This window comes from Hermetia illucens, chromosome 1 (assembly GCF_905115235.1).
Source record: "Hermetia illucens chromosome 1, iHerIll2.2.curated.20191125, whole genome shotgun sequence".
Lineage (NCBI taxonomy): Eukaryota > Metazoa > Arthropoda > Insecta > Diptera > Stratiomyidae > Hermetia > Hermetia illucens.
Window position 1 is genome coordinate 49148045 of NC_051849.1, and position 23620 is coordinate 49171664.

The 23620-nt window shown below is 40.9% G+C and overlaps 2 protein-coding genes across 2 annotated transcripts in view; both read right to left on the minus strand.

Annotated features, from left to right (window-relative positions):
- Positions 1-14681: 14681 nt before the first annotated feature.
- On the minus strand, positions 14682-17214 carry LOC119649569 (odorant receptor 85c-like). The gene is made up of 5 exons (XM_038051804.1): positions 17195-17214; positions 15361-16053; positions 15098-15299; positions 14873-15028; positions 14682-14820 (listed from the first exon to the last, which is right to left on the minus strand). Exons 1-5 carry the CDS (start codon positions 17212-17214, stop codon positions 14761-14763), a joined length of 1131 nt encoding a protein of 376 aa, XP_037907732.1. The 3' UTR covers positions 14682-14760.
- A 3716-nt stretch (positions 17215-20930) lies between these two features.
- The window catches only part of LOC119646607 (odorant receptor 85b-like), a 61647-nt gene continuing 58957 nt past the window's right edge, over positions 20931-23620 (minus strand). Inside the window, exons 2-4 of the mRNA XM_038047108.1 lie at positions 21328-21529; positions 21114-21269; positions 20931-21055 (exon numbers count right to left, since the gene is read on the minus strand). Of these exons, the coding sequence (XP_037903036.1) occupies positions 20996-21055; positions 21114-21269; positions 21328-21528 (417 nt within the window). The 5' untranslated portion in view covers position 21529 and the 3' untranslated portion in view covers positions 20931-20995. The remainder of the gene's footprint in view (positions 21056-21113; positions 21270-21327; positions 21530-23620) is intronic.

Genomic DNA, 23620 nt, shown 5'->3' on the forward strand with positions numbered 1-23620 from the left:
ATCGTTGCATATTGTTCCAAGCAAAAGCCCACTTATCGTTTTTATTCGAGTGGTTGACTCCAGCTTCAGAACCCTGTTCTGTTTTGGAGGCATCGCTGTTGAAAATCAGTATATCCTTACACTATGGTTTGTCCCAGTTTTCTCAACGTGCCAAGATAGCTCCATATCTGCTACCAAACAAATGTGTGGGAATCAGATAATCAGTAGGTATTGGGAAAACTGGATTCAGTTCTCTCAATAACTCTGGAAATACTTGTATCCCATACATCAATTGTTTCCTCATAGATTTAGTCGAGTAAGTCTGTGAGCTCTTTTCATTGCAGTGCTTTGAATAAACAAATCCAAGGACCAAATTGAGTAATGCATTTAGAGCTGCGCCGAATGCCGTGTTCATGGCACCGGTAATCATCATTCTAATGAGCCTTGATGGGCAGTTTCCTTTGTCGATGTTAAGTCGCTTTTCTGGGTCACCCTTTATTTCTAGGCTCCCCTATACGTCCGATGTGCAAGACTGACTTACATGTCACACGGGTTCCAGGCTATCTGTTGTTACTGAATGCCCCATTTCAATTTTGACAAACTGCCCAACAACCAGAATATCGGCGAGTTGGAGATCCCACCAACTGAAGACGAAGAACAAATCCTGCCACCACCAAGCATAGAAGAAACAGTCCGTGCAATTCAATGGCCTAAAAATCATAAACCGCCAGGAGCTGATGGAATTACAGCTGAACTGGTTAAATATGGAAGCGACCAATTACATCAAGCGGTTTCTCAATTGATTCTCAAGGTGTGTGTCCCGTACATAAAAAGGGAGATATTACGCAGTACAGCAAATGTAAATATATCACGTTGCTGAGTATACCCATAAGATATTGTTAGCAATCTTGCTAGGTCGGATAGCACCATACGCCCAGGACATCATTGGCCCATACCAAAGAGACTTCACTCTAGACAAATCGGCAACAGATCAGATTTTCTCTCTGAGGTAAGCGGTTTGAAAATGATTGGAATATATCCACCAGTTTGACAATTTCTCCTAATTAGGATCAGAAATCACACCGATAACAGCTACAATGATGAAATCCGTGCATGGTTGTTGGCAGCCAACAGAACCTATTTCAAAAACTGTTCCGCTCGAAACATCCCGCATGGAGACTTGAGTTCTTAACATAAAAGTGCAGTCATGGTGGAGGCGCAGTCAAAGAGCGGAAAGTTCGGATCGGAGAGCGTCTTTAGTATTTGATTAGTATTGGGAATAACCATTTCTTATGAAGGTTTTCTGCAAATAACATGCTTGATATCGATGAACGAAATTACTCGAAAACCAATAAACTAATCCTTTTGAAATTTGCTGCCTTATCCCATACGTCAAAATGTAGTGTTTACTAGTTCGTTTTTTTTCCACAAAAAATTGACCATTTTTAAGGTATAGTGTAAAACAAAACCTTATTAAAATCGGTTTACTGTCTGTCTGTCTGTTTTTGATTTCTTTTGCTTATAAAGATGGAAAGCATCGCAAACCACAGTGTAGGACTTTAATCCACTAAACCACTTCTCTTCACCCGCTATGCCCCACGCAACTATCTAGAGACATTGAATCGTAGGGTGGCTTAAAGCCTATCGGCTTACTTCTACGGTGAGAATACGCTCCCTGCTGCTTTTTCGTAAGCGCTCTAACCGTCGAAGCTCCTCCTGAATACAGCTCATGATGCCACTAACTGTATTCCACACTCCTTGGGATTCGAGCATTTGCGGAATGCTCGTTTTCACTTCGAAGCGTCTTGTCAAGAGAAGCTGGAGTAGTTCGCTCTTATTTACAGATCTCGGACATACGAAGAGTATATGCTTCGGATCCTCGTATTCGTTTATACACTCAGGATAGAAGGGAGAATCGTCATGTGCAAAACGATGTAAATACCTGCAGTATCCACCATGTCCAGTTAGAAATTGGGTTAAATCATAGTGGACATCCCCACGGCTGCGCGTAATCCAACGCTGGATATTTGGAATCAGTCTGTACGTTCACCTTCCCTTATGGTAATAATCCCACCGTTCCTGCCACACCCTGATTGGGCACGGTCTTCCTTCTCATCGTCGATCTTCGGCATTCTGGTCACTGTGTGCTTTCCAATAGTCTAGTGTTCGGCTATCCTCAGCCAAAATATTAATGGGCACCATCCCAGCGATTACGAAAACAGTAAAATGGATGAACACACTCTGGCTAGGAGAAGCCTCCTCGGTGGTTTGGGTCCTCTAATATTGTTTATGCCAAGGTCAATCGATGATCCTGCATAATGGATTTATTCGATGAAAGGCTTGGACTATTTCGCATTTTGTCCCATACGAAACCGTAGAGTTTCTTTCAGTTTGGCTGCTGACCAGTATAGCCTCAGTTTTGTGTTCCGCTAAATCTAATCTATGATACCAACCAATCCTTGATCAGCCTAGCTGATGTCTCATATCCTCAGATAACATGTCTACTATAATAATTGCGATGAAGTCTGCATATACGATAAGGGTAGCTTGCCATGGGAATTTGATGCGCAGCATATGGTCGTACATCACGTTCCAGATTAGTGGGCCCAGCACTGGTCTTGAGGTACTCCGCCCGTTATCAAATATTGAGCCTACGTCGGTGTCGTAGAAAAGCTTTCTATCCACGTAATAATTCCTGGTGATTAACTGAATATAGGAGGGAGCATTTAGCCGGTTTAAGGATCTTATTATATGCTGCCATTGCGCTAAGCTGAAAGCATTCCTTACGTCGAGGATGATGATGTATTTTTGGTACTATCCTGCTACATTATAGCTGCAATTGCTTCCTGTGCCAGATTGACTACTATGTTGATAGCATCCACCGTTGATCGGCCGACGCGAAAACACTATTGTTGTGTGGACATGCCTCCCGCTTCTTCTACAATTGGGAGCAGCCTGTTGCATATAATGCGCTCCAGCAACTTTCCTATACTGTCCAACAAACAAACGATACGACGATGGCCCTCCAAGTGGTTTACCACTCTTTGGTAACAGCACCAGATTTACCTTTTCCACTGAATCGGGAATGTGCCCTCTTCCAAGCAGACTTAATAAGTGGGAACGAACCACTCCGTTTTTGGTTTTATCGCCACCTTCAAAGCCGCGTTCGGTATTCCGTCCAACCCGGGTGCTTTTTTAGCCTTTCGCAGGGAATGATAAGCTCATCCTCTGTTATACTTCGGATATCCATTGTGGGATGCTTTCGACTGCAACAGAGCACTTGCTTTGCTGTGTGAATTGAGTGGTCACTATTCTCCGTGCTTCAAAAGCATCGGAGGCGTCAACATGAGTAATCCGAAGCCAGCCCTTATTAACGGCATCTTTCTGAAGCGAATCCAAAAACGCATGTTATAATCTTAACAAAATTCTGAGCCGGATATTTTGACGATACTTTCGCAGTTGGAAAACGGAATGAACGGTTGACTCATCATCGACATCTAATTTGACAACCATAACCAACTTCCATCATGTCTCATCAACATCGGCTTTTCATTGAACTAGCTTACACGATAGCCTGAATAAAGCTGTTCAAATCTCCAAGTATTATTTTGACATCATACCTGAAGGAGTCCTTCTCTTACGCAGCAGTCTCCTCCGTAGGAGCGTAAACGCTAATGAGGGTTATATTTCTAAAATGGCCTCGCAAGTCCAGAGTGCATATGTTTTCAAAGCCGATAACAGCAGGTTTCATTTTTTGGTTGACTAGGAAACCTACTATCCCTGTCCAACGTCCCTCTTGTAGCGCTGTTACAGTCTTATATTGGGGCAGGGTATCGGCTAGCTTCTGTCTAGCATTTGATCTGTACAGGGTGCCTACGTGCCTACGTTCCATCTTTAGTCGGCTTTCGTTGCCGGGTGCGTCATTGTAGAATCTATCCTTAAGTTTTCCGTGTAAAGTTGTCAGTCTTACCCAACCCCCAAACTGAGATCCAGTTGGTAATTTTTTCCCGGTTTTTGGGGGCAGGGGACCCGCCTTCATCCTTCTCCGTCTGCAGCTTTTCGTTAAAAAATATATGGGCTAATTCTCGCTTTTAAAAAATTTCTGTTTGGATGGTGTCCGACTGTATATTCTCTCCTAGTTGATGTTTTAGGTTGTAGAACAAGCAGTTGCATCCTCCTGTCCCTTTTTCCGCATCATCTGGGATTCCCAAGGGTTTTTTCTTTGGTACATGCTTACTCTCATTTTTCATTAATGACCTTCCGTCTTTACTTATATGTCCTTGTAGTCTCTGTTTAGACGATTTAAATGGACATATTGTCTCGTTGATGTGACAGAATAAGTTGGCACTTATTGGCGGCACACATATTTCTTTAATTTTTCTCTAGAAACTCTTTCTTATTCTTTCTTTCATTCGGGTGGTCAGCTTTTATCAGTTATTAAGCTTCAATTTAATCTTGACTATATCCTACATCCCATATATTCGATTCATAATAAAATAAAAATTCAATTTCAGTTAAAAGTCATTAAATTTATTGAATTATCCACTTATTCTCGTTTATCCTACTTTTATGGTATGCAGCTTTCCTATATAGTACCTATATGGAATCGGTACCGTCCCGCTAGTATGCATGCATTCAGGATCATTAATACTTTTCGGTAATCCTGTTTCAATAACGTGCACAAAATAGATTTTTGGATATTTTGCTCGTTGGATATCTGCAGACATCAGAAGGCCTACAAAGTTGACTGCATGGTGGGATTACACTTAGTTGATGCAGTTTCAACAATTTCCAAAAAAATCCGAGTCCTTCCAATAAAAAATCTTTACAAGCTGAAATGTTTTCGCTGGCGCGTTGTATAAATCAATCAATTCCATTCAGAAAGGATATTTTGATGTCTGCACGTACTTTTACTGGCTCTTACTCTAATTGGACGCAAAAGCCATGAATATGTAATCTAGATGGTTTTCATGGCATAGTCAACAGTTGTTTGCAGTACGGAGAGCTAACTTGTTTGCAGCCAATGGAAGCTTTAATAATTCAAAGGAAAGCCTGCACCGCTTCGATGTTGTTTGCTCAATAAAGCATTTATGTTTCAGTGGCATTGTGAAATCCCTTCCATGGCACTAAAGTGTGGATTTGTTTTGGCGTAAAATACATACATACATTTTCACGTCGGTTTTATTTGAAGTAGGAACATGATTCCACTATTTCCAGTGTATTTCGTCTTAATGGGGTGGTTTCCTCTATCCCTCCATATTACAGTGTAAATGTTCCTGCAGAAGGCAAGGTTGATTTTTCGCTTTTCAATGTTAAAGTACGTGTGAAATTTATAATTATCCGCAACAGACTAGAAGGCGTTTCTATAGGATGGGAGGGGAGAAAGGCAGAATTTCCACTGACCAAAGTTTTCTTGAGGCCCGGAATAAAGAAACTTCAACCAAATTAGGTCAATTGTGCGATTTCAGGAGGTTGGGGCTGATGTGCTCCACTGACCCGATTTTTCCTTCCTACAGTTCTGTTAACTGGATAGTTTCGTTTGAATTGATAATCCGGAGTTTGAATTAATACTACTCGATTTATTATTCATTTATTGAAAATTAGTCGATTAGTGCATAATAGCCAATTCACGCAAAATTATAGCATTTTCTGCATGACTAGAATTGCATAGTTTCCATATGTCCAATTAATTTATTGGCATTTAATTAATAAAACTGTTTCACAGAAAATTAGGTGTAACAGACCGACTTAAAACGTTGCCGAAAATAACTAAAATACCACATTTTATGATGCATGTTTTATGCTGATTTCTGAATTTTGGATATTTTTCAATGGACCATTATAACGATGGTATCCGGATGGCTCAAGTGGTTAGAGCGCTGGGCTGTCGTAGCGGAAGGTCGCGGTTGAAATCTCGCTGGGGGCAGAGGAATTTGTTATCGTGACTGGATGTCGGACACCAGTCGACTTAGCTGTGAATGAGTACCTGAGTCAAATCAGGGTAATAATCTCGGGCGAGCGCAATGCTGACCACATTGCCTCCCGCAGTGTACTGTGGTGTACCGTTTCGGTCTTGAATAAAGTGCTCTAACACACTTCAAGGCCCTGATCCAATATGGATTGTTGCGCCAACGATTATTATTATTATTATTATAACGATGACAGAAACGTGACCTTTGGTCGCCTTAGAAGGCTAGGGCAGATCATTAGTATAAATCCACCTTATTCCAATAGTTGTGAACTTATTTTTCAGTTAACAAAGAAATTCTACTCCGTATGCTGCGTCACAAAAGAAGTTGTACGTTGAGGAGCAGCTTAGGAAGTAGAAAGAGTACTCACCCTTCGGATGCGGACAGCTCCTAAAGAAATCTTCTCGGCGAATTGTTCCCAGTAGCTATAGCAGTTTCTGCAAAAGATATTACTTCCACTTATCCGCGTGGCTTTCCTCTTCTAGTAGTTTTGCTGTCTTCAAATAATAGGACGCGCCAGTGACGTATCTGGCCGTGGTTAATGAAAGGGGAACTGACGCCAGCCAAAAGTCAATGAAGACATATTTTTCCTAAGGGTGGACCATCGTCTACAACAACGATACAGAAACCGACACATGGTGCCATCAAAACAATCGAACCTGGCAGCGACAGCAAACCCTTGCGCCATTTAAATCTGTAATGATATAAATTGGTTCTGTCGATTCTCAAAAGACCATCTTGAGTGATCGGAGATGACCAAGAGGTGAGAGCTATCCCAAAAATCTCAGAAGATGGTGAAATTGACCGTGGAGGTCCGCTCTCAAAATATTGAAGCTCCATCGAAGCGCTGGCACGTCTCTGTGCCAGCCAGGCTCGGGAATATGGGATGGTCTGTAATGATAAGAATGGAATAGGCGATCAGGTCGATCATCCTGAGTGGCCGATAACGACCTAGAGGGCAGAGCTATCCCAAAAATCTAAACAATTTGGCTAAATTGACCGTGAAGGTCCGCCCACAAAAATTGAAGCTCCATCAAAGTGCTCGGTCGACACGTTCTTGCACGCCTCTGTGCTAGCCAGGCTCAGGAATGTGGGGGGGTCCTTTGAGCGCTTTGATCCCTCACGCTTCATTACTAAAAACAACGTGCCTTTTCCGATGCGTGGGTCCGCACCGGATTTTAAATTCGACTCTAAGTAGGATTTCGCGACGGCCTATCGAACGAAAACCAGAACGCGAGCTAAATTGGAAAATAAAAAAAAAAACCGGCTCGACCGCGCGCGTGGAGCCGTAAGTCTCCGGACCCGAGTGCCGCGATCAAGGAGGGGAAGATCCACGACGGATCACCGTCTCAGCTGCTGTCTCTTCCGCCTCAGATCTTATATGAGGCGCGGCCCCTGAGGTTCCCGCCCTTCCTCGACATCCTCCGGCCAGTGATTCGTTTAGAGGATGTCCCTTTAATAGGAATTCTGCGGGAGTAAGGAGGAACTAAGGGGAGGAAGTCCTCAAACTACTTCAGATTATGCAATCATTATTGTACTTGTTCAGCTTCAATACATAGTAAGACAAAAATTAAAATAAAAATAACTAAAATGTAACACTTAAAAGAAAAGAATCAAATAAAATAAAAATCATAAAATAAAAATTATAAAAAGAAATAGAAGAAGAAAAGAAAATAAACGAATAACTTACTCTGATGTCACTCCGAGCTCGGATTGATGTTTCTAGTATCTATATTTTACTTTTTTTTTTCAATTCAACATATTAATAATAACAAAACTATTATATATAGTCCTTAGAGAAAAATTAACGTTAATTCACTTTCTATCTTATAATTCAGTACTTCACTTTCAGGTGTTTGTGATGGTTTATACACAGCGCGGGAATTCCGACACTTTACTTATGCCGCTAAATATTAATTTCATTCATTTGATATGTCGATTATCGGTCTTTTCCATTGTTTTTCCATTTCTTTGCTTCAAATCACTGGGCATTTATCATTTATTAGCGACTGAACGATTCGTCCACGATTTTAACTTATTCACGCGTTAGAGTTTAGCAGGAAATGGTGTTAGATTTCTTAATTGAACTCTTTTCGTTCGCTCGCGAAAGTCTTCACCTTCTCGGATCAATGATCCTCTTTTCTTCCCCAAGATTTTCCAAATTCACTTTTAGTTCCTCTTTCTCTATTTTCACGCAAAAGCAACCCAAAAACCCATCTCCTCTTTCAACATCGAATCCAGTTCCCCCTTTTTCTTCTCGTCTCCTTTCCTTCTACGTCCTAGCGGCACCTTCCTTCTCCACGTCAACCAGACCAACTCCTCCAAGACAAAGCCTCACTCACGTTCCTCTTTTTCTTCTCGTCTCCTTTCCTTCTCCGTCCTCGCGGCACCTTCCTTCTCCACGTCAACCCGACCTCTTCTCCAAGATCAAACCTCACTCCCGTTCTCCTACACTCACCCAGCAACATTCCTGTGCTTTGTTCGTGCACCGCTTCTATTCCCGCTACATAGCCTTTCTCACTCGGCAATGTTGCGGCAACATGCGCATGCGCCTGCAGATGCGGCAAATCATTCGCCTCCTATCAAGATCAATTCGCTCGAATGCATTGAATAAAGTGCAATCTGCGGCGAACATTAAGGCAATTGCACACTATTAAATGCATTGTTTAAGCAAATTAATTAAGAAAGAGCCGAATGAAATTTCGCTCCCGTCGCGCAGCCGCGGTCACTACAGGTCCTTTTAGCACTTCGGTCGCTCACGTGTCATTCTACCAATATTCACGTGTCCTTTCCGTTTGCGTGAGTAGTTCGCACCGGATCCTGCAAAATAAATATATACACGGAGATTCCGGTACACCGAAAACAAGTCAGAATACTAGAAGCTCGCGCTTCGGATATAATGGTTTTGTGTTCATCTTATGTAAGAAACTTCAATGCACATTTTTCTATCCGTATATAGCTACAAATCCAACATAATCCTTCATATTTTTACAAACGACAAGACATACGTACATATTGCAGCCATAGATATTATCCTCACCCTAAAGAAACAAACTGCCTATTTCCGAATACTGCACATATATATGCATGTATATCAACTCGTACCCATATTTCTGATTTACTTCTTGCACAAAACCATACATATGTACATATATAGTACCAATATTAAATACGGCTGGTTTAATGTACAAATATATCTATCCGAATTAGACACTACCCGAAAACTTCATTAGCACGCATATACTATATACCTACATGCACGCATGTCGGTTTAGAGTAATTGATATTTATATACAAATGACTCAAAAACTAGAACAAAATAATTCTTTCCGATCCCATTCACAAGAACTCATTTCGTTGTAGTATTGTCGAATTAATATGTGATCATGACGTCATACAGGTTGTAGAGTGCACGAAATTCACAAAAAATGGCAAAGTTTCACCCCCTATAACTTCGTTAATAATAACTGGATTTTCCTTAAACTAAATTGTGAACAATATTATCCCTTACACTCATGCCAAATCTTGTACTTCTAGGATGGACATAAGGGGGGTTGCCGGGTAAATTTTTAAAATGTGAAAATATACTATTATTAACTTTATTTGTGTAGATATCGGAACCGGATGTATTTTGGCGTCTAGATTTCGTAGAGATGTACTGTGATTTTTTTCAGATTTTTCGGATGGATAAGTTCTGAGAATGAGACCTGTTACACTTTTTGATGGTCATATTTTGAGCCCTCGCTCCCCTATGTTTCGTCGTCAAATCAGTTTCGGAAGGTACTAATTGAGCCCTTTCGTTTGATACCCCACATGATCACATTCTGTGAAAAAAATTTTGCACCCTCCATTCACATGTATGGGGAATCCCCCCTTAAACTTAGCACAAAATGGCGCCACTTGCTGCATGTAAAGGGAACACCAGATGACATGCTATCACCAATTTTCGTGACAATCAGTCAAGCCGTTTCCGAATAAATCGGGTGTGACAGACAGACGGACCCGTGAAGAGTGGTCAGATCTCCCATCAGGCGCGACCCCAGCTGGCGGATTGGGGCATACCTATTGATGTGTAAATATGTGTTCATCCACTTTTCTTTTCTGACTGTGCATGGGCTAGTGTTTGCTTATCTCTGTTGCGTGGACCAATATGGATATGGAAAGGATACCCAGAACATAAAACCACCATGGAAGACGAGAGAAGGAGTAAACTTACGGTGCAGGGGCTCGGAACCCCAGTACCGGCGATATCCCTCGACCGCAGTGCCTCGATGGTGGACAACTTGGCCACCTTGGCATATAATGTTACAAGTGATTTGGATCTGGAGAAGGAAGTGTTCAAACGAAGTACGACTTTACCGAGAACACCAGTAGCAAGAACAACCAAGGCTGAACTGAAGACGGATCGTTGGACGACAAAAACTATGACAACACCCACCGCTTATAGGGGGCGGAGTCCCGATCCGGAGGAATTACCCTTTATCCAGCTTGGTGCAAAAATAGTTGAGTTGTCCGAGTTCATCAAGGACAAGCACAACGTGCACCAAGCCATAAAGAATATGATGAGGGCTATTAGAGTCCTCTATAATAGACCGCAGATGGAGGAAAAAAATACTAAGGATACGCCGCTGCACCAACAGTGTCACAAGCGACCCAAGTGACACCTAACGGTACTACCATCGAAACACGGCTAAATAAAGGAGTACGGGAAAAAGAAGGGGATCCTTTAAATAATCAGCAGGCGCCTAAGAGAAAAAAAAGGCGGACAGGAAACTCTGAAAAGCAGCACTAATAGCTCTGAAGGAGGAAAGCGTACAGCGAATGTAGAAAAGTCGATCAGCGTTGCGAAGCCTAAGACGAACGGAAACGATGGATGGACTAAGGTTACGAGCAAAAAAGCGAAAGGAAAAGCAAAAGTGCGAACCCGTCCAGATGCGATTGTTATCTTCAGTAAGGGCAATCTAGAAGGCTAAGATCTGAGCTGAAATGTGAATCGAATCCGAAGAACCCAGAAAAGGGGTCTCATGTTCGAGCTGAAAAGATCCAGCGTGGGCAAGACTGATGACTTTCGCACTCTTGTGAAGGACTCACTTGGGGAGAATGCCGCAGTGCGTGCCCAAAAACATGAGATTTCATACAATGTAAGGATCTCGATGAAGTAACATCGAAAGCAGAAATTTGCACTGCTCTGAAGGAGCAATTCAAGTTGAAAAAACTTGCCGAGGAGTCTGTTGTGAGTTTACGAAAAGCCTATGGCGGTACTCAAACGGCCACAATACGAGTACTAGCTGAGACAGCGCAGAAGTTGTTGGCGGCCGGAGAAGTTCGGATTGGATGGGTTGTCTGTCGTTTAAGAGAACAGATTTCACTAAAGAGGTGCTTTAAATGCTTCATGTTTGGGCACTTCGCCAAGGTATGCACCATCAGCATTGATCGATCCGATCGATGCAGAAGGTGTGGGAAGAAGGGCCATATTACCAGGGACTGCAATACGGACCCCAAATGCCTATTGTGGGGGAGAGCTTATGGAATTGTGATGGGACAATTCAGAGGCCGTTCATCTCCGCAGATTACGTGTCCCATCCTCTTGCTAAAAATCATCCAGGGGTTATTCCCCCAGTAAGAGGAGAGCACCGACACATTCCAATCACCTCTGAATGTGACGGCAGTCCCGCCAGTCACCAGAGACAAGCTGCTGGAGATCTGCAGCAGAATAGGAGACAATAAAGCGCCGGGCCTGGACGGAATACCGAATAAGCCCTTAAGCTTGCCGTGAAATCTAGGTCGGACATGTTCGCTGAGTTGTTCAAAGCGTGCATGTCCGAAGGAATATTTCCAGCGGCTTGGAAGCGACAGAAGTTGGAACTTCTGCCAAAGCCTGGTAAACCTCCAGGTGAACCATCGTCATACCGACCCATATGTCTTTTGGACACGGTGGTGAAAATGTTAGAGCGGGTAATCTATAATAGATAACTCCCGGTTGTTGAGAGCCAAGGTGGCCTTTCAAATCGGCAGTATGGGTTCCGAAAAGCCAGATCAACCATTGATGCCATCAAATTGGTTACTGGCTTGGCCGAAGATGCAATCCACGGGAAGGGTAGTACCAGCAAATATTGCGTGATAGTAACCCTGCTGCTATCGTCGATAGTTACTTAACTGAAAGGAGGCTCTGGTATGACACCGATGACGGACCGCAGGAGTACGTTGTTTCCGCGGGTGTCCCGCAGGGCTCACTACTGTGGAACATCATGTACAACTATGTATTTAATCTTCCCCTTCCGGAGGAAGCCACAGTGGTGGATTACGCTGACGACATAGCGCTGGTTGCTGTCGCAAAGGATCTCGAAGATGCTGAGTTTTACTCAAGTGAGGCACTCAGTGCTGTCAAATGCTGATTAGAGAGCTCTGGTCTGACGCTTGCGGATATCAGGAGGACAGCTCTGAGGGTATGCTCTGCCTTCAGGACTGTTTCAGATGATGCAGCATTCTTCATCTCTGGAATGATGCCGATTGACATCTTTGTAGAAGAGATGGCGAATATATACCATGCGAAGCCAATCTGTACCTTATTGCATACGAAGAACGCTGAGAGGGCGAGATCTATAAATATATGGCAAGAGCGGTGGGAACACTCGGGAAAGGGTCGGTGGACTCACAGGCTCATTCCTGCCATCAAGGAGTGGTTGGAGAGACGACAAGGTGAGATTAATTATAATCTCACCCAGTTTCTCACGGGATATGGAGGATATCTCCAATACCTTCACAGGTTTAAATTGGAGACCTCACCCGACTGTCCAAATTGCGATGGAGTCCCAGAGGACCCAGAGCATATATTCTTCCACTGTCCGAGATTTGTGGAAGAAAGGAGGAACCTAGAGGAGACTCTAGGAAAGGTGCTGGTACCAGAAAATCTGCTGGTGTGTCCAGACCAGTGTCTTTTGAAGATTTCCACCTCCTCAAAAAAAAAAAGAAAGACAGACGGACAGATAGACACCATCTCGATTCTACTAAGGTTTTGTTTCACACAAAGCGTTAAAAAGAATATCACCCGGATAAAGAAGCATTCCATGTGACTGCAACTTTCGCCGAGGTAGAACTGCAAGCACTTCTGGATAAAAAAGTTGAAAAATTACTGTTGTACTTAGATGAAGTGTTAGCTACTTTTAGCCCAGATGAGTTGGCTTCTCTTGAACTTGTATCAAAGTGGGGATGCGATGGATTGAAAGCAGCGATGAATCTGACGGAAACATTTTTCAATCTTCGCTGATGCCTCTGCGACTTACGTGCACTACCAATAAAAAAGTAATTTGGCAGCATCCGGGGCCATCTTCACCACGTTATTGTAGACTAATGAGGATCAGATTTGTACATGAAAGAAAAGACGTGACCAACGAAGGAACAAATTATTCCAAAAATAAAATAAGCCAACTAGAGCCAGCAAAAGTGGGTGGAAAAAATGGACATATTTTTACGAAGCACCAATTGCTGATGATAATGGTTGATGCAATGCTGGGTCAGACAATACATCTACAAAGGGGTGCTACACTTGCAACACTTCGCAAAAAAACTTCATTTGGCGTTATCTGAAACTAGACTAACTGAAGAAAATTTAGAGTTTAGTTTATCGATTTTGCATGCCAGGATAAGATTTTTTGAGACACTTCAACTCGAGAAGGGCCTAATAAGTGACAAAATACGAGAAATACAAGAAAAATTCAGGATTGAGCTTGGACTTATCGTTGATGTGGCTAAGCCTCGCTATGGAACGAGTAATGATGATAATACTAGCCGAAAGGTTTTTCAACAATGCCGAGATGTTAGCCAACATGATTGGACTGGACCAAAACTTGATTGTAAGATTCGCGGCGGTATTGGAAATAATATCTAGTGGCGATGAAACAGCAAAGTTGTATGTAGAGTTGTATCCTTCGCATCCAATGATCCCAAATGTTCACAAAATTTTAATGCACGGCCCGTCCGTTATAAAGTATACCCTGTCACCCAAAGGAACTCTATCCGAAGAAGCGACAGAAGCCGGAAACAAACATTTTCGGCAATATAGGAGTCAGTTTGTAAGAAAATTTTGAAGAGAACAATGCAATGCAACATGGATATATTAGATAGGCTACTTCTAACGTCAGATCCATTCTAGAGTAGCGGAAGACCAACACCGCCAAAAGCATCAAAACCAGTTAGTTCAGCGGCTTGGATATGGTACTCCGGTGGGACATCACTGAAGATGACGACAATGAGGATCCTACTATTTTGATTGATGATGACGAGTCTAATCAGGATTCAGACGAAGAAAGGTGGTCCTCGGAGTGACTTTTATTTATTTGTTTTTGTTTTAACTTAATCAAATATAATTTTCTGCACTAAATATCCTTTTTTTTTATTATAGAAAATCGTTAAAAGAAGTTTCAAGGCTATTAATGGTATACTTTTATTAATTAAATATGAAAAATGCAACAAAATAATTTTGTCCGTTTTTATGCGGCGGAGCTCCAATTTTATTTCTTTGACATCCCCCTTAAAATGAATTGTTTGCATTTATGTTTATTAGCATTTCGGTGTTAATTTTCTCAGACAAATTTTACATCAAAGTGGAATCCACCGAAAATGCCTATTCTAAGGTCAAATAAGATAAGACCAAAATTTGCACTCAAATCATATATGCAGTGTCATCAAATTGTTCCCATTAAACTTCGCATTGTTCGCATTGCTTTGCACTACTACCCCTTAATTATACCTTCACCACAATTTAATTTATTATTTAATAATTTTATTTGTATACTCATCCTTTAAGTTCAACTCAGGTATATCTTTTCACGGAATTGAGAACTGCGAAGAATTGAAAAGATGTCCTTAGGACCTGGAAAATTTATAGCTCCATAAATGCAAAAATGTTGTAAAAAAAGTAGAACCTTTTGCATGGTCTCCATGGAAATTGACGAAATCATCGGTGCATTCAGAACAGCCGAACGTTGACTTCTCTCCATAACAAGAAGTAAAGATTTCTGACAAAGAACATCCTTACAATTAGGGAATAACTCGTAAGCAGAAAAGCTGATATTAGAACTCTGTAATAAAAAGAAAACCCTATAAAAGCCGAAAATATTTAAGTTGTGATATGGTAGCTATACACGTACCGACTCAATTAATTGTGTCCCCAAATAGCAATTGCACGCAATTTGAAAGATTTGGGAAACAAATAGCAGCAGCCGACCTATAACTTCAAGGCCGTTAACTTCGGATAGAATTTGATACCCAAGAAAGCACAAGTTGAAAGAGGAGGCCGCTAAATTTAAAAGTACTGAATTTCCAAATATTTTGTTGACGATTGAGCTCATCCTAGAAAGGATTCATTAATCAAGTCACCCAATAAAAGCCAGTATTTCATTGTTAATGCTACCTCAAAATTTTGTTATGAAGTTCTATTGTTGATTTCAAATGTCTCCTTTGATAGAAATCAGGCTTCGAATTTCGAAATTCTTTGCCGATATAATCGAAAAGCATGCATAATAGGGAAACAAGGTGACACAGGAGTAAATCAGAAGCAATAATTCCCGTGCTGCATACATGAATGGCATACGCTTGGTGGAAGTAAACGATGCAATATATCCAAAGCCACTTATCCTGAAAATCATTAATCCCAGTGGGAGTTGGACTGTGATACGCAAATTTTCCAAATTGGTAGTAATGAACAAATGATTGAATCAAGGGTGCCAAAATGAATGTATAAACAGAAAAGGAATTCGCAGCCAAAAGAAACCAAATCACAATTTTCAGTCGTTTCTCATAGAATCCATAATTATAGAGAAACTTATCCCTTTTGCTCCTAGGAAACATTTTATTCAACTCCAAAACCAATCTGCACAAATCGTCCCGTCTGGTGAAAACCGAAACCAACTTGCCATAAAAGATTGACAGGTAAAAAAACGGCAACGCTGAACCATTTAAGAGATTGTGTGGATCTTGATATATAAGGATAAATTGGCTCAGAAGGAAAATATTCAAATTAACTAGATTAACACTGAGGAAAATTCTTTGCAACTTCACAAATTTAGAATCATATAAAATGTCTAACAAATTAATCCCTATCACTCTATAACAAAGCAATGAAATGCTCAGAAAATTTTTCAGATATATCATGATGATATCTACAAATATGCTTCGGTACTGTCCAAGGAATCAGGACCCTATTTTGTGGAAAGCTGGCTTCTACTGACTCATTGACTGATTAATTGAGAGGTTCTTGGCATATCATATGTCCGTAATACCCATTTTGTAACAATACAATAAACCTAATCGCCTATTAGTCCAGGCAAAGAATTCTATCTTTAAGTACATTTTAATTGAATGAATTAGATTTATGCTTTCATTCAATGTTTGTGGCATGCATTGTACGTATGTAATACGTTGAAAATTAATTTCACTTAACCCTAATTTACTTCACTACATTTACATCCTTTACAGCAAATTACTTATTATATGGTTGTAATAAACCAATGGATCCAGTTTCGAAACATATACTCGTATATATTTGGTTAAATTATGATTATATCTTGAATACGGTAGTTCATTGAATATATTTCCTGAAGAGTTTTATATGTACATACACATACGTTTGTATGTATGTATGTATGATTGCAATGTCTTCACCCGCGTTGAAATGGAATATTATACTATTCAAAACAAATTTGGAGCCTTCCAGTGACAATGGGAGCTCACTTTCCATGTGTTAAACAGACAGATATTATCAGAGAACAGTCCTTGATAAAGGTGTTGAGATAATTGCCCTGCATTGCTCCACATTTTGGGCAAGGTGGGGAAAGCGGATCTCGCGTGCGAGATCCACCTCGGCGTCAACGTCGGCAGAAATCACACTTTCTAGATATACAAATTAATCAACGCCTTCGATGTTCTGCCTGTTAATGCAAATAGGGAAATTCCGATGACGCGCCACACTAAGAACCTTGTTCTTGTTAGCATTTATATTCAGTCCCTCTGTTTCCAAATCACAGCCATTTCGCCAATGGCCATGACCCGGAGGAAGAATAACCAGAAATCATCAGCGTATCCAAGGTGTTTGTGAAAAGGTGTCATAGCCCATTGAACACCTCTACGTCCCTTGGACAACGCAGCATAGAGAACGTCACCGATAACAAGAAGACATAATATCGGTGACAATTGCATCTTGTCCTGGCAGACTCCACTTTCCCCCTTAAATGATCCTGAAATTTTACCTCGATGCAGCACGTGACATTTTATACCACCATATATCTCTTTGATAATAGCTATTAACTTCTCCGGAATACCGCTTTTGTGTAGAGCACACCAAATACAGTCCCTGCTCACGCTGTCGAAACCCGTCGCGAAGTTGATGAAGAGCTGTTGATGCGAAAATCGAAAGTCCGCGTACTGTTCGAAAATGACTCGTAAGGATGTTGATGTGGGTACTGTGGGGGAATCAGGAACGGAGTCCAACCTGCTCTCTGTCTATTAAGCTGTAGAAGTTTCGTTTAACGCCAGTCAGAATGATTTTAACTATTATCATTGCGATAGCAGGGACACACAGATACCCCTCTAATCACCGTACCTAAGACGGGTGCCCTGTGAGTTGGGAGTTAAAAATATACTCAAAATGTGCCCTGTTTATCGTAAAAGGCATCTAAAAGGTATAGAAATTTGCGTGCTAGCAATCTGCAGCTTTTTTAACTTTATTGCCATCAAAATGTCAACAACGCCTCCGATAGGGACTGATACTGCGAAGACCTTTGACTATCGAAAATGGATTGATTGGTTTCTGGAATTCACGTACGCTCGTGGACAAGGGTAGCAGGAGTATTCAAAATGCTCGCTTTCTGTAAATCGAGCGAGAATTTGAAGCTGGAGATCCTGGGACCAAGTGAAGTAAAATGGTGGGACTCTGACAGTACTCCTTTCGCTCTTGCCACAGTTATGGCGATGTGCGATTGTACTCTGGAAAACGGAGTGGTAGCAGAGGCAAATCCGATGTTGGGTTATTTCTGCCGGCTACCACAAAATGCGCACTATTGACCTAGGAGTTGATTTCTGACAGATTTCTGACTGCAGGTTAAGGAGTATCACAATTACAGTGCTATCAACCGCGTTTTCTGATATATCGAAAAAGAATGCTGAATGATGGATTCCCCTCTGTTCATGAGACATTGAGATTGTGATCATAAGGAGTGATCGGCATGGGAAAGTGAGATCTAACAACACCTTGGCCGGACATTTGATGCGGTTTTGGCAGTCGTCACGATAAGGTTGAAGGTTTGTGGATTTCTGCAGTTTCCGATGCTTCGTCCTTTTCGATGGTCCTCCTTTAATGGTCCTCATATAGTGAAGGTAAGAATACTTCATCACTGTTCTTAACCATAAGCCATCCGCTGAAGTGTCGACTCTTGTGGATGAAGTGGCTAGTCACCATTACGTGCGGATACGAACTGCTCCTTCGAGAAGAAAAATCATCTAGGCCATCAATGCACTCAAACATGGTAAAGCCACTTGGATCGTCGGTCTCCCTTCAGAGTTGTTCACCGCCGTTCCTGCAGTTACTGTAGATCTTCTACTTCCGCCTGTACGGAAATCCTGGGAATCCAAGACCAGCATCCTGTATATATAGTAAAATTCTGAGCGGCACTTAAACGCTTCTTCGACTCGGTTGCAAAGGTGAGGCCGTTTGTTAATGATTGCGAAGTCATTTATGAGAATACGTTCTACCGTGAAGCGGATTACATTATTCTTCAAAGATTATCCTAGTAAACCATCATTGGGTAACTCACTAAATAGGCCTTTCATATGTTTGCAAGATTTTAAAAAGCGCCTTAACAAGCAGAATGAACTGGGAGTAACGTTTCATAAAGTGATCCATGAATGCTTTGCAGTAATTTGAACCAATCACGATTGCAGGGAAACCACTGATGCTGATGATTTGCGAATTGGAAATTAAGCAAGATGACGTGCCCTTAACAAAGAGATGAAAACCACAACCGATAACAGCTACGATGATGAAATCCACATTCGCGTAAATGAGTCATTTATTATTATTATTATATTGTCGCAACTTTCTGCGCCACACCATTAAGTTTCTTATAGAACTCAGATATCAATGCCCCTTTTCCGAAAGGCCTTATGAGTTTCTTCATTTTTAGAGCGACTGTACCAATAATTAAAGTGGAGGCATATAACATATTTGCTTTGGTCGCACTAATTAACTTACGTTCTGACGCTATCCCTGAATCAAGAAGTCTTGCCCATTTCTCGACAGGACCGGGCCTGTTCTGCCTGAGGTGAACGCCCTATTAGTGTTTCGAAGTTTTTTTCTCAACATGATCATTGTCAGTTTTAATGACATTTAATACGTTTTCTTGGTCGGTATGTCGCGGAATCTGTCACCAAGAGAGGTCAAGTCGGATTTAGCCCAGCGGATTAACTCCAAATGTCTAGTTACTTTGCTGTCCCATTTTCATAAGCAGGCCAAAGCTCAATTGATATTTGTTTTGAAATTAAGAAAATCCTGACTCCACGATCGACTTGAGGGCGAACCAGACCAATTAGAGAGAAACTCCCTCTCAATTATTTTGAGTCCATGCACGCCTTTTTAAAATCAGTTCAATGCCTGTTTGTTACACCCGATTTACTCCAAAACGGCTAAACCAATTGTTACGAAATTTGGGGCAACATGTGATCTGTGTGTCCCTTTATATGCAGCGTGGCACCATTTTGTTTCAAATTTTGAGGGGGCTCCCCAGACTCGCGAAAGAAGGGTGTAAATTTTCATTTTACAGAACATGGTACTTTTCGAAACTGGTGTCTTTTCGGGTATTGGGTGAACCATAGGGGAGATTGGGCACAAAATGTGTACCCCAAAAACTGAAATAGGTCTCGTTCTCAGAACCTACCTAACCGAAAAATCTGAACATCCCAGTGATGCAATTATATAAAATTTAGGCGTCAAAATACATCCCATTCCGATATCTGCGCAAATAAAGTTAATAATAGTATACTATCATGTTTTGGAAATTTACCGGAAAGCCTCCCTTAAGTTTAGCCCAGAGTGACGTCAGCATAGACGATAATATAGGACATAATCCTGAAAAGCTTGAAGGCAATTCGAATATGATTAACAAAGGCAAGGCATTTCAGGTAAATTTATGGCACCCAAGATATGTATGACGTCATCATCATATAAATGCAGTGGAAGCCACTCTCTCAAGATGGTCGAAAATTTGGTTGCTCCAAGAGCACTTGCCGCAGAACAGTGGAGAAGGATTGCGGGATCTCAGGAACTCCTGGAGCGAGTTGAAACGCATTTTAGTAAACAGCAAATGATGGCGCATAGGTGTGGTGGTCGCGCAACACAAGCTATATAAAAACCCATAGAAGTCATATTCACATGCAATGTAATGGGGGCATACTCCCAAACACTCTGTAGCAACTCTTAAATGCCCGATTCTAAGTTTAAAATCACCATTGATAGGAATGGAAGAGGAGGTGGTAATCTTTATATTTCCGTGACAAATCTGGTATGATCGAAGAGATTAGATATCGTTTGCTATTTGCAGTTTAGCCTAAAACTGATAGACCAGTAGCTTCCTCCAAATTACAATTTTTATTTTTCAATGTAGATATATATTTCGGTAACAACTTAACCCTTCATCGGTGCAAAGCCTGAGGTTTGTAGTTTGTAGGAAGCTATTGGTCTATCAATTTCTGGTATGATCGGTTTTTGCACTAATTTTCATATTTTTCTGGACAGTGTTTATCCAGTCTCAAATGAGGTTTCGCTGGGGTTACGCTTCGGATTTCAGCGCAAAATCTTCATATAAAATTTTATTATCAGTTTCCGGAGTTAAAACATGTGTCAAGGTAAATTTCTATTTTTGATGTAAAATGTTAATAGGACATTAAAAATAAAAAAGCACATTTTTTTACAGTTGCAATTTAATGAAGGAATGCAAAGTTTACACTAATACGCTAGTTATTAGAGTTTAACCCACTGCAAAGGAAACATCGATAATTTAACCACGCTGTCGCACAGAGTTCAGCACCGCAAAAAACTGGAAGGCTACACCCACCACCTAAAAGAAATTGAGTGTTATTTATATTAGTACCCTTGAGGCAAATTCATTTACAAACTCTTCTCATTGTTTCCATAGAAATAGACGAAAGCATTGGTGAATTCAAAACAGCAGGAGTTTGACTTCTTTTCATAATGAAAAGTAAGGATCTCTGCCAACCAATGTCCTCGCAGTAAGGATAAATATTGTACACAGAATTATTAATATTGAGGCTCTAAAAAAAAACGAATGTTAACCGTATTGAAAATTGGCTCTAGTTAATCACAACGAACCGACTCAATTAATTGTGTCCCCAAGTAGCAAGCACAGGCAATTTGTGCCATTTGAAATATCAGCAACAAAATACTACTTAGGAACTCGAAACTATCAACCCCAGAAGTGATCCGGAATCCGAGAAGACAAAGGTTGAAGGATGCCGCTACCAAATTTAGAACAATCGAGACTCCGAAGACTTCATTAACTGTTGAGCTCATCCTAGAAATAAACAGAATCTTAGCAATTATATCTGGCGGCACCAAAACATCGAATCAACCAAATATGTAATTTACCATAAAATCTTGTTATGAAAGTCCACGGTATCTTTCAGGTGGTCACGAAATTGTTCTTTCAATGTTGTAAATTCTTTGGATATGTGGTCGAAGAACATGCATAGCAAAAAGATAAGATGGCACAAGAACAAATCAGCGGCAATAATTCCCATACTACATATGTGAACGGCATACAATTGGTGGACGTAAATTAGGTAATAAGAAAGCAACTGTTTGTCCTCAAAATTATCGAACCAAGACAATGACGGGAGATGAAAAGTGAATTTTCCAAAACGATAGTAATCAGAAAATGACTGGGCGAAAGGGGCCAAACTGAATAAGTAAGTCGCAGCGAAACACATAACAAGAAGAATCCTGACCATAACTCTCAATTGCTTTTGGTAGAATTCAAATCTAAAGATAGACTTATCTCTTGTACTTTTTGGGAAAATTGCATTCATTTCCACCAGCAATTTATATAAAGAAGTTCTCCTGGTTAAGACCGTAATAATTTTTCCGTAGAATATTGCATTATACAGAAAGGCTGAAGGGACGGGAGACCCATTTATAAGGTTGTGAGGATTCTTGTATGTCGCATAAATTTGACTTGATGTGTAGAGGATCAAATTACACAGATTCACGGAAAAGAATACTTCTTGAAAATTTACATATTTTCGACTAAATAAGTTGTCCCATAACCCAAGCCCAATCACTTTATAATAAAAGAGTGGAACTTTCAAAAACGCTTTCACATGCAACATTTAATATCCAAGTAAGGACGGTTCGAGAAGGTAGGAACAGACTTTATTTTGCGGAAGTACATTTATTACTAAGTTTAGTACCAAAAGGCTTCCCGAGGGGAAGTATTGCATTAATATCTATTGAAATGTAATAAAAAATGTATACATGCTGCTAACCAAGGATACTATTAATCATCTTTTAATTGATTGTTCATTTTTTCAGTCCAGTTTCACATTGACATTGATTTCTGGTGACAATTATGCTGGTACGATGCATTGTAACTTACATACTTGATTGCACGCAATTCAGAGTTGTACTTTAATTCTGTGCTTAGAATTACTTAATCATTACCTAAATACATAATTACGAAAACACCTGTTGCTTTTTATGAATCGCTACTTACACATAGATTTTGACTGAGGTTTCCAAAACACTGGAATTGGCATTATGGAAAAGCCGCTGGTTAGCCTAACTTAAAACATTTGTTCCTTCTATTCACTAACTAAGCGGCATCTCTATGAGGCCTTTTGGGTGTGCCTTTTGGTATGAGTTCACCGAAGTTAGAGAAGTCAGAGGGAATAGATAGTCCACAAGTAATAGGACTGCTCGAGGGTCTGTGATGGACTACGAAAATAAGCCTCTTTATAATCCGTTCGTATCAAGAGAGTATAGGTCCCAGGGCGAAACGTGAATTGGTATCCCCGATGGAGCATAAAACCTGGGAAACGGCTGTGGAAGGGATGCATCTTACAGCCACGTATCCGTTAACGTAAACGAAATAACGATTTGCACATTTTTTCATGGAACGTGCGCTCACCGTGCAGACCAAATGCTGCTCAGCAGCTTGCTTATACCCTGTCCCAATGTAAGATTGATGTAACCGCATTGCAAGGGATGCTCTGGACTGGAACCCGTTTCCTAGAGAAGAGCCACTACACCATATATTGTAGTAGCCATCCAGTAAACCATGTGCTCGGAGTAGCTCGGAGTCAGCCAAAAAAATGAACCCTGCTGGCTGTGAATGTATAAGCCAAAGGCTATGAAGCCTGTCCCAAGTATGGTATCAAAATCATACTTGAAAATTTTAACAGCCAAATAGGGACGAAGCCCGTATTTAGGCGATACGATGACTCTCATTGCTTACATAAGGATACCAATGATGATGGACTGTGGATTATTCAGTAATGGTTGTTGGACATCCGTAGCTAACAGATGTCCTGGAGATGAAACAGCAACAAATGATTTTCACAATCACCTGAAGAACGTTATCAGCCGGAAGAAAAGTCGAAACGGCTGA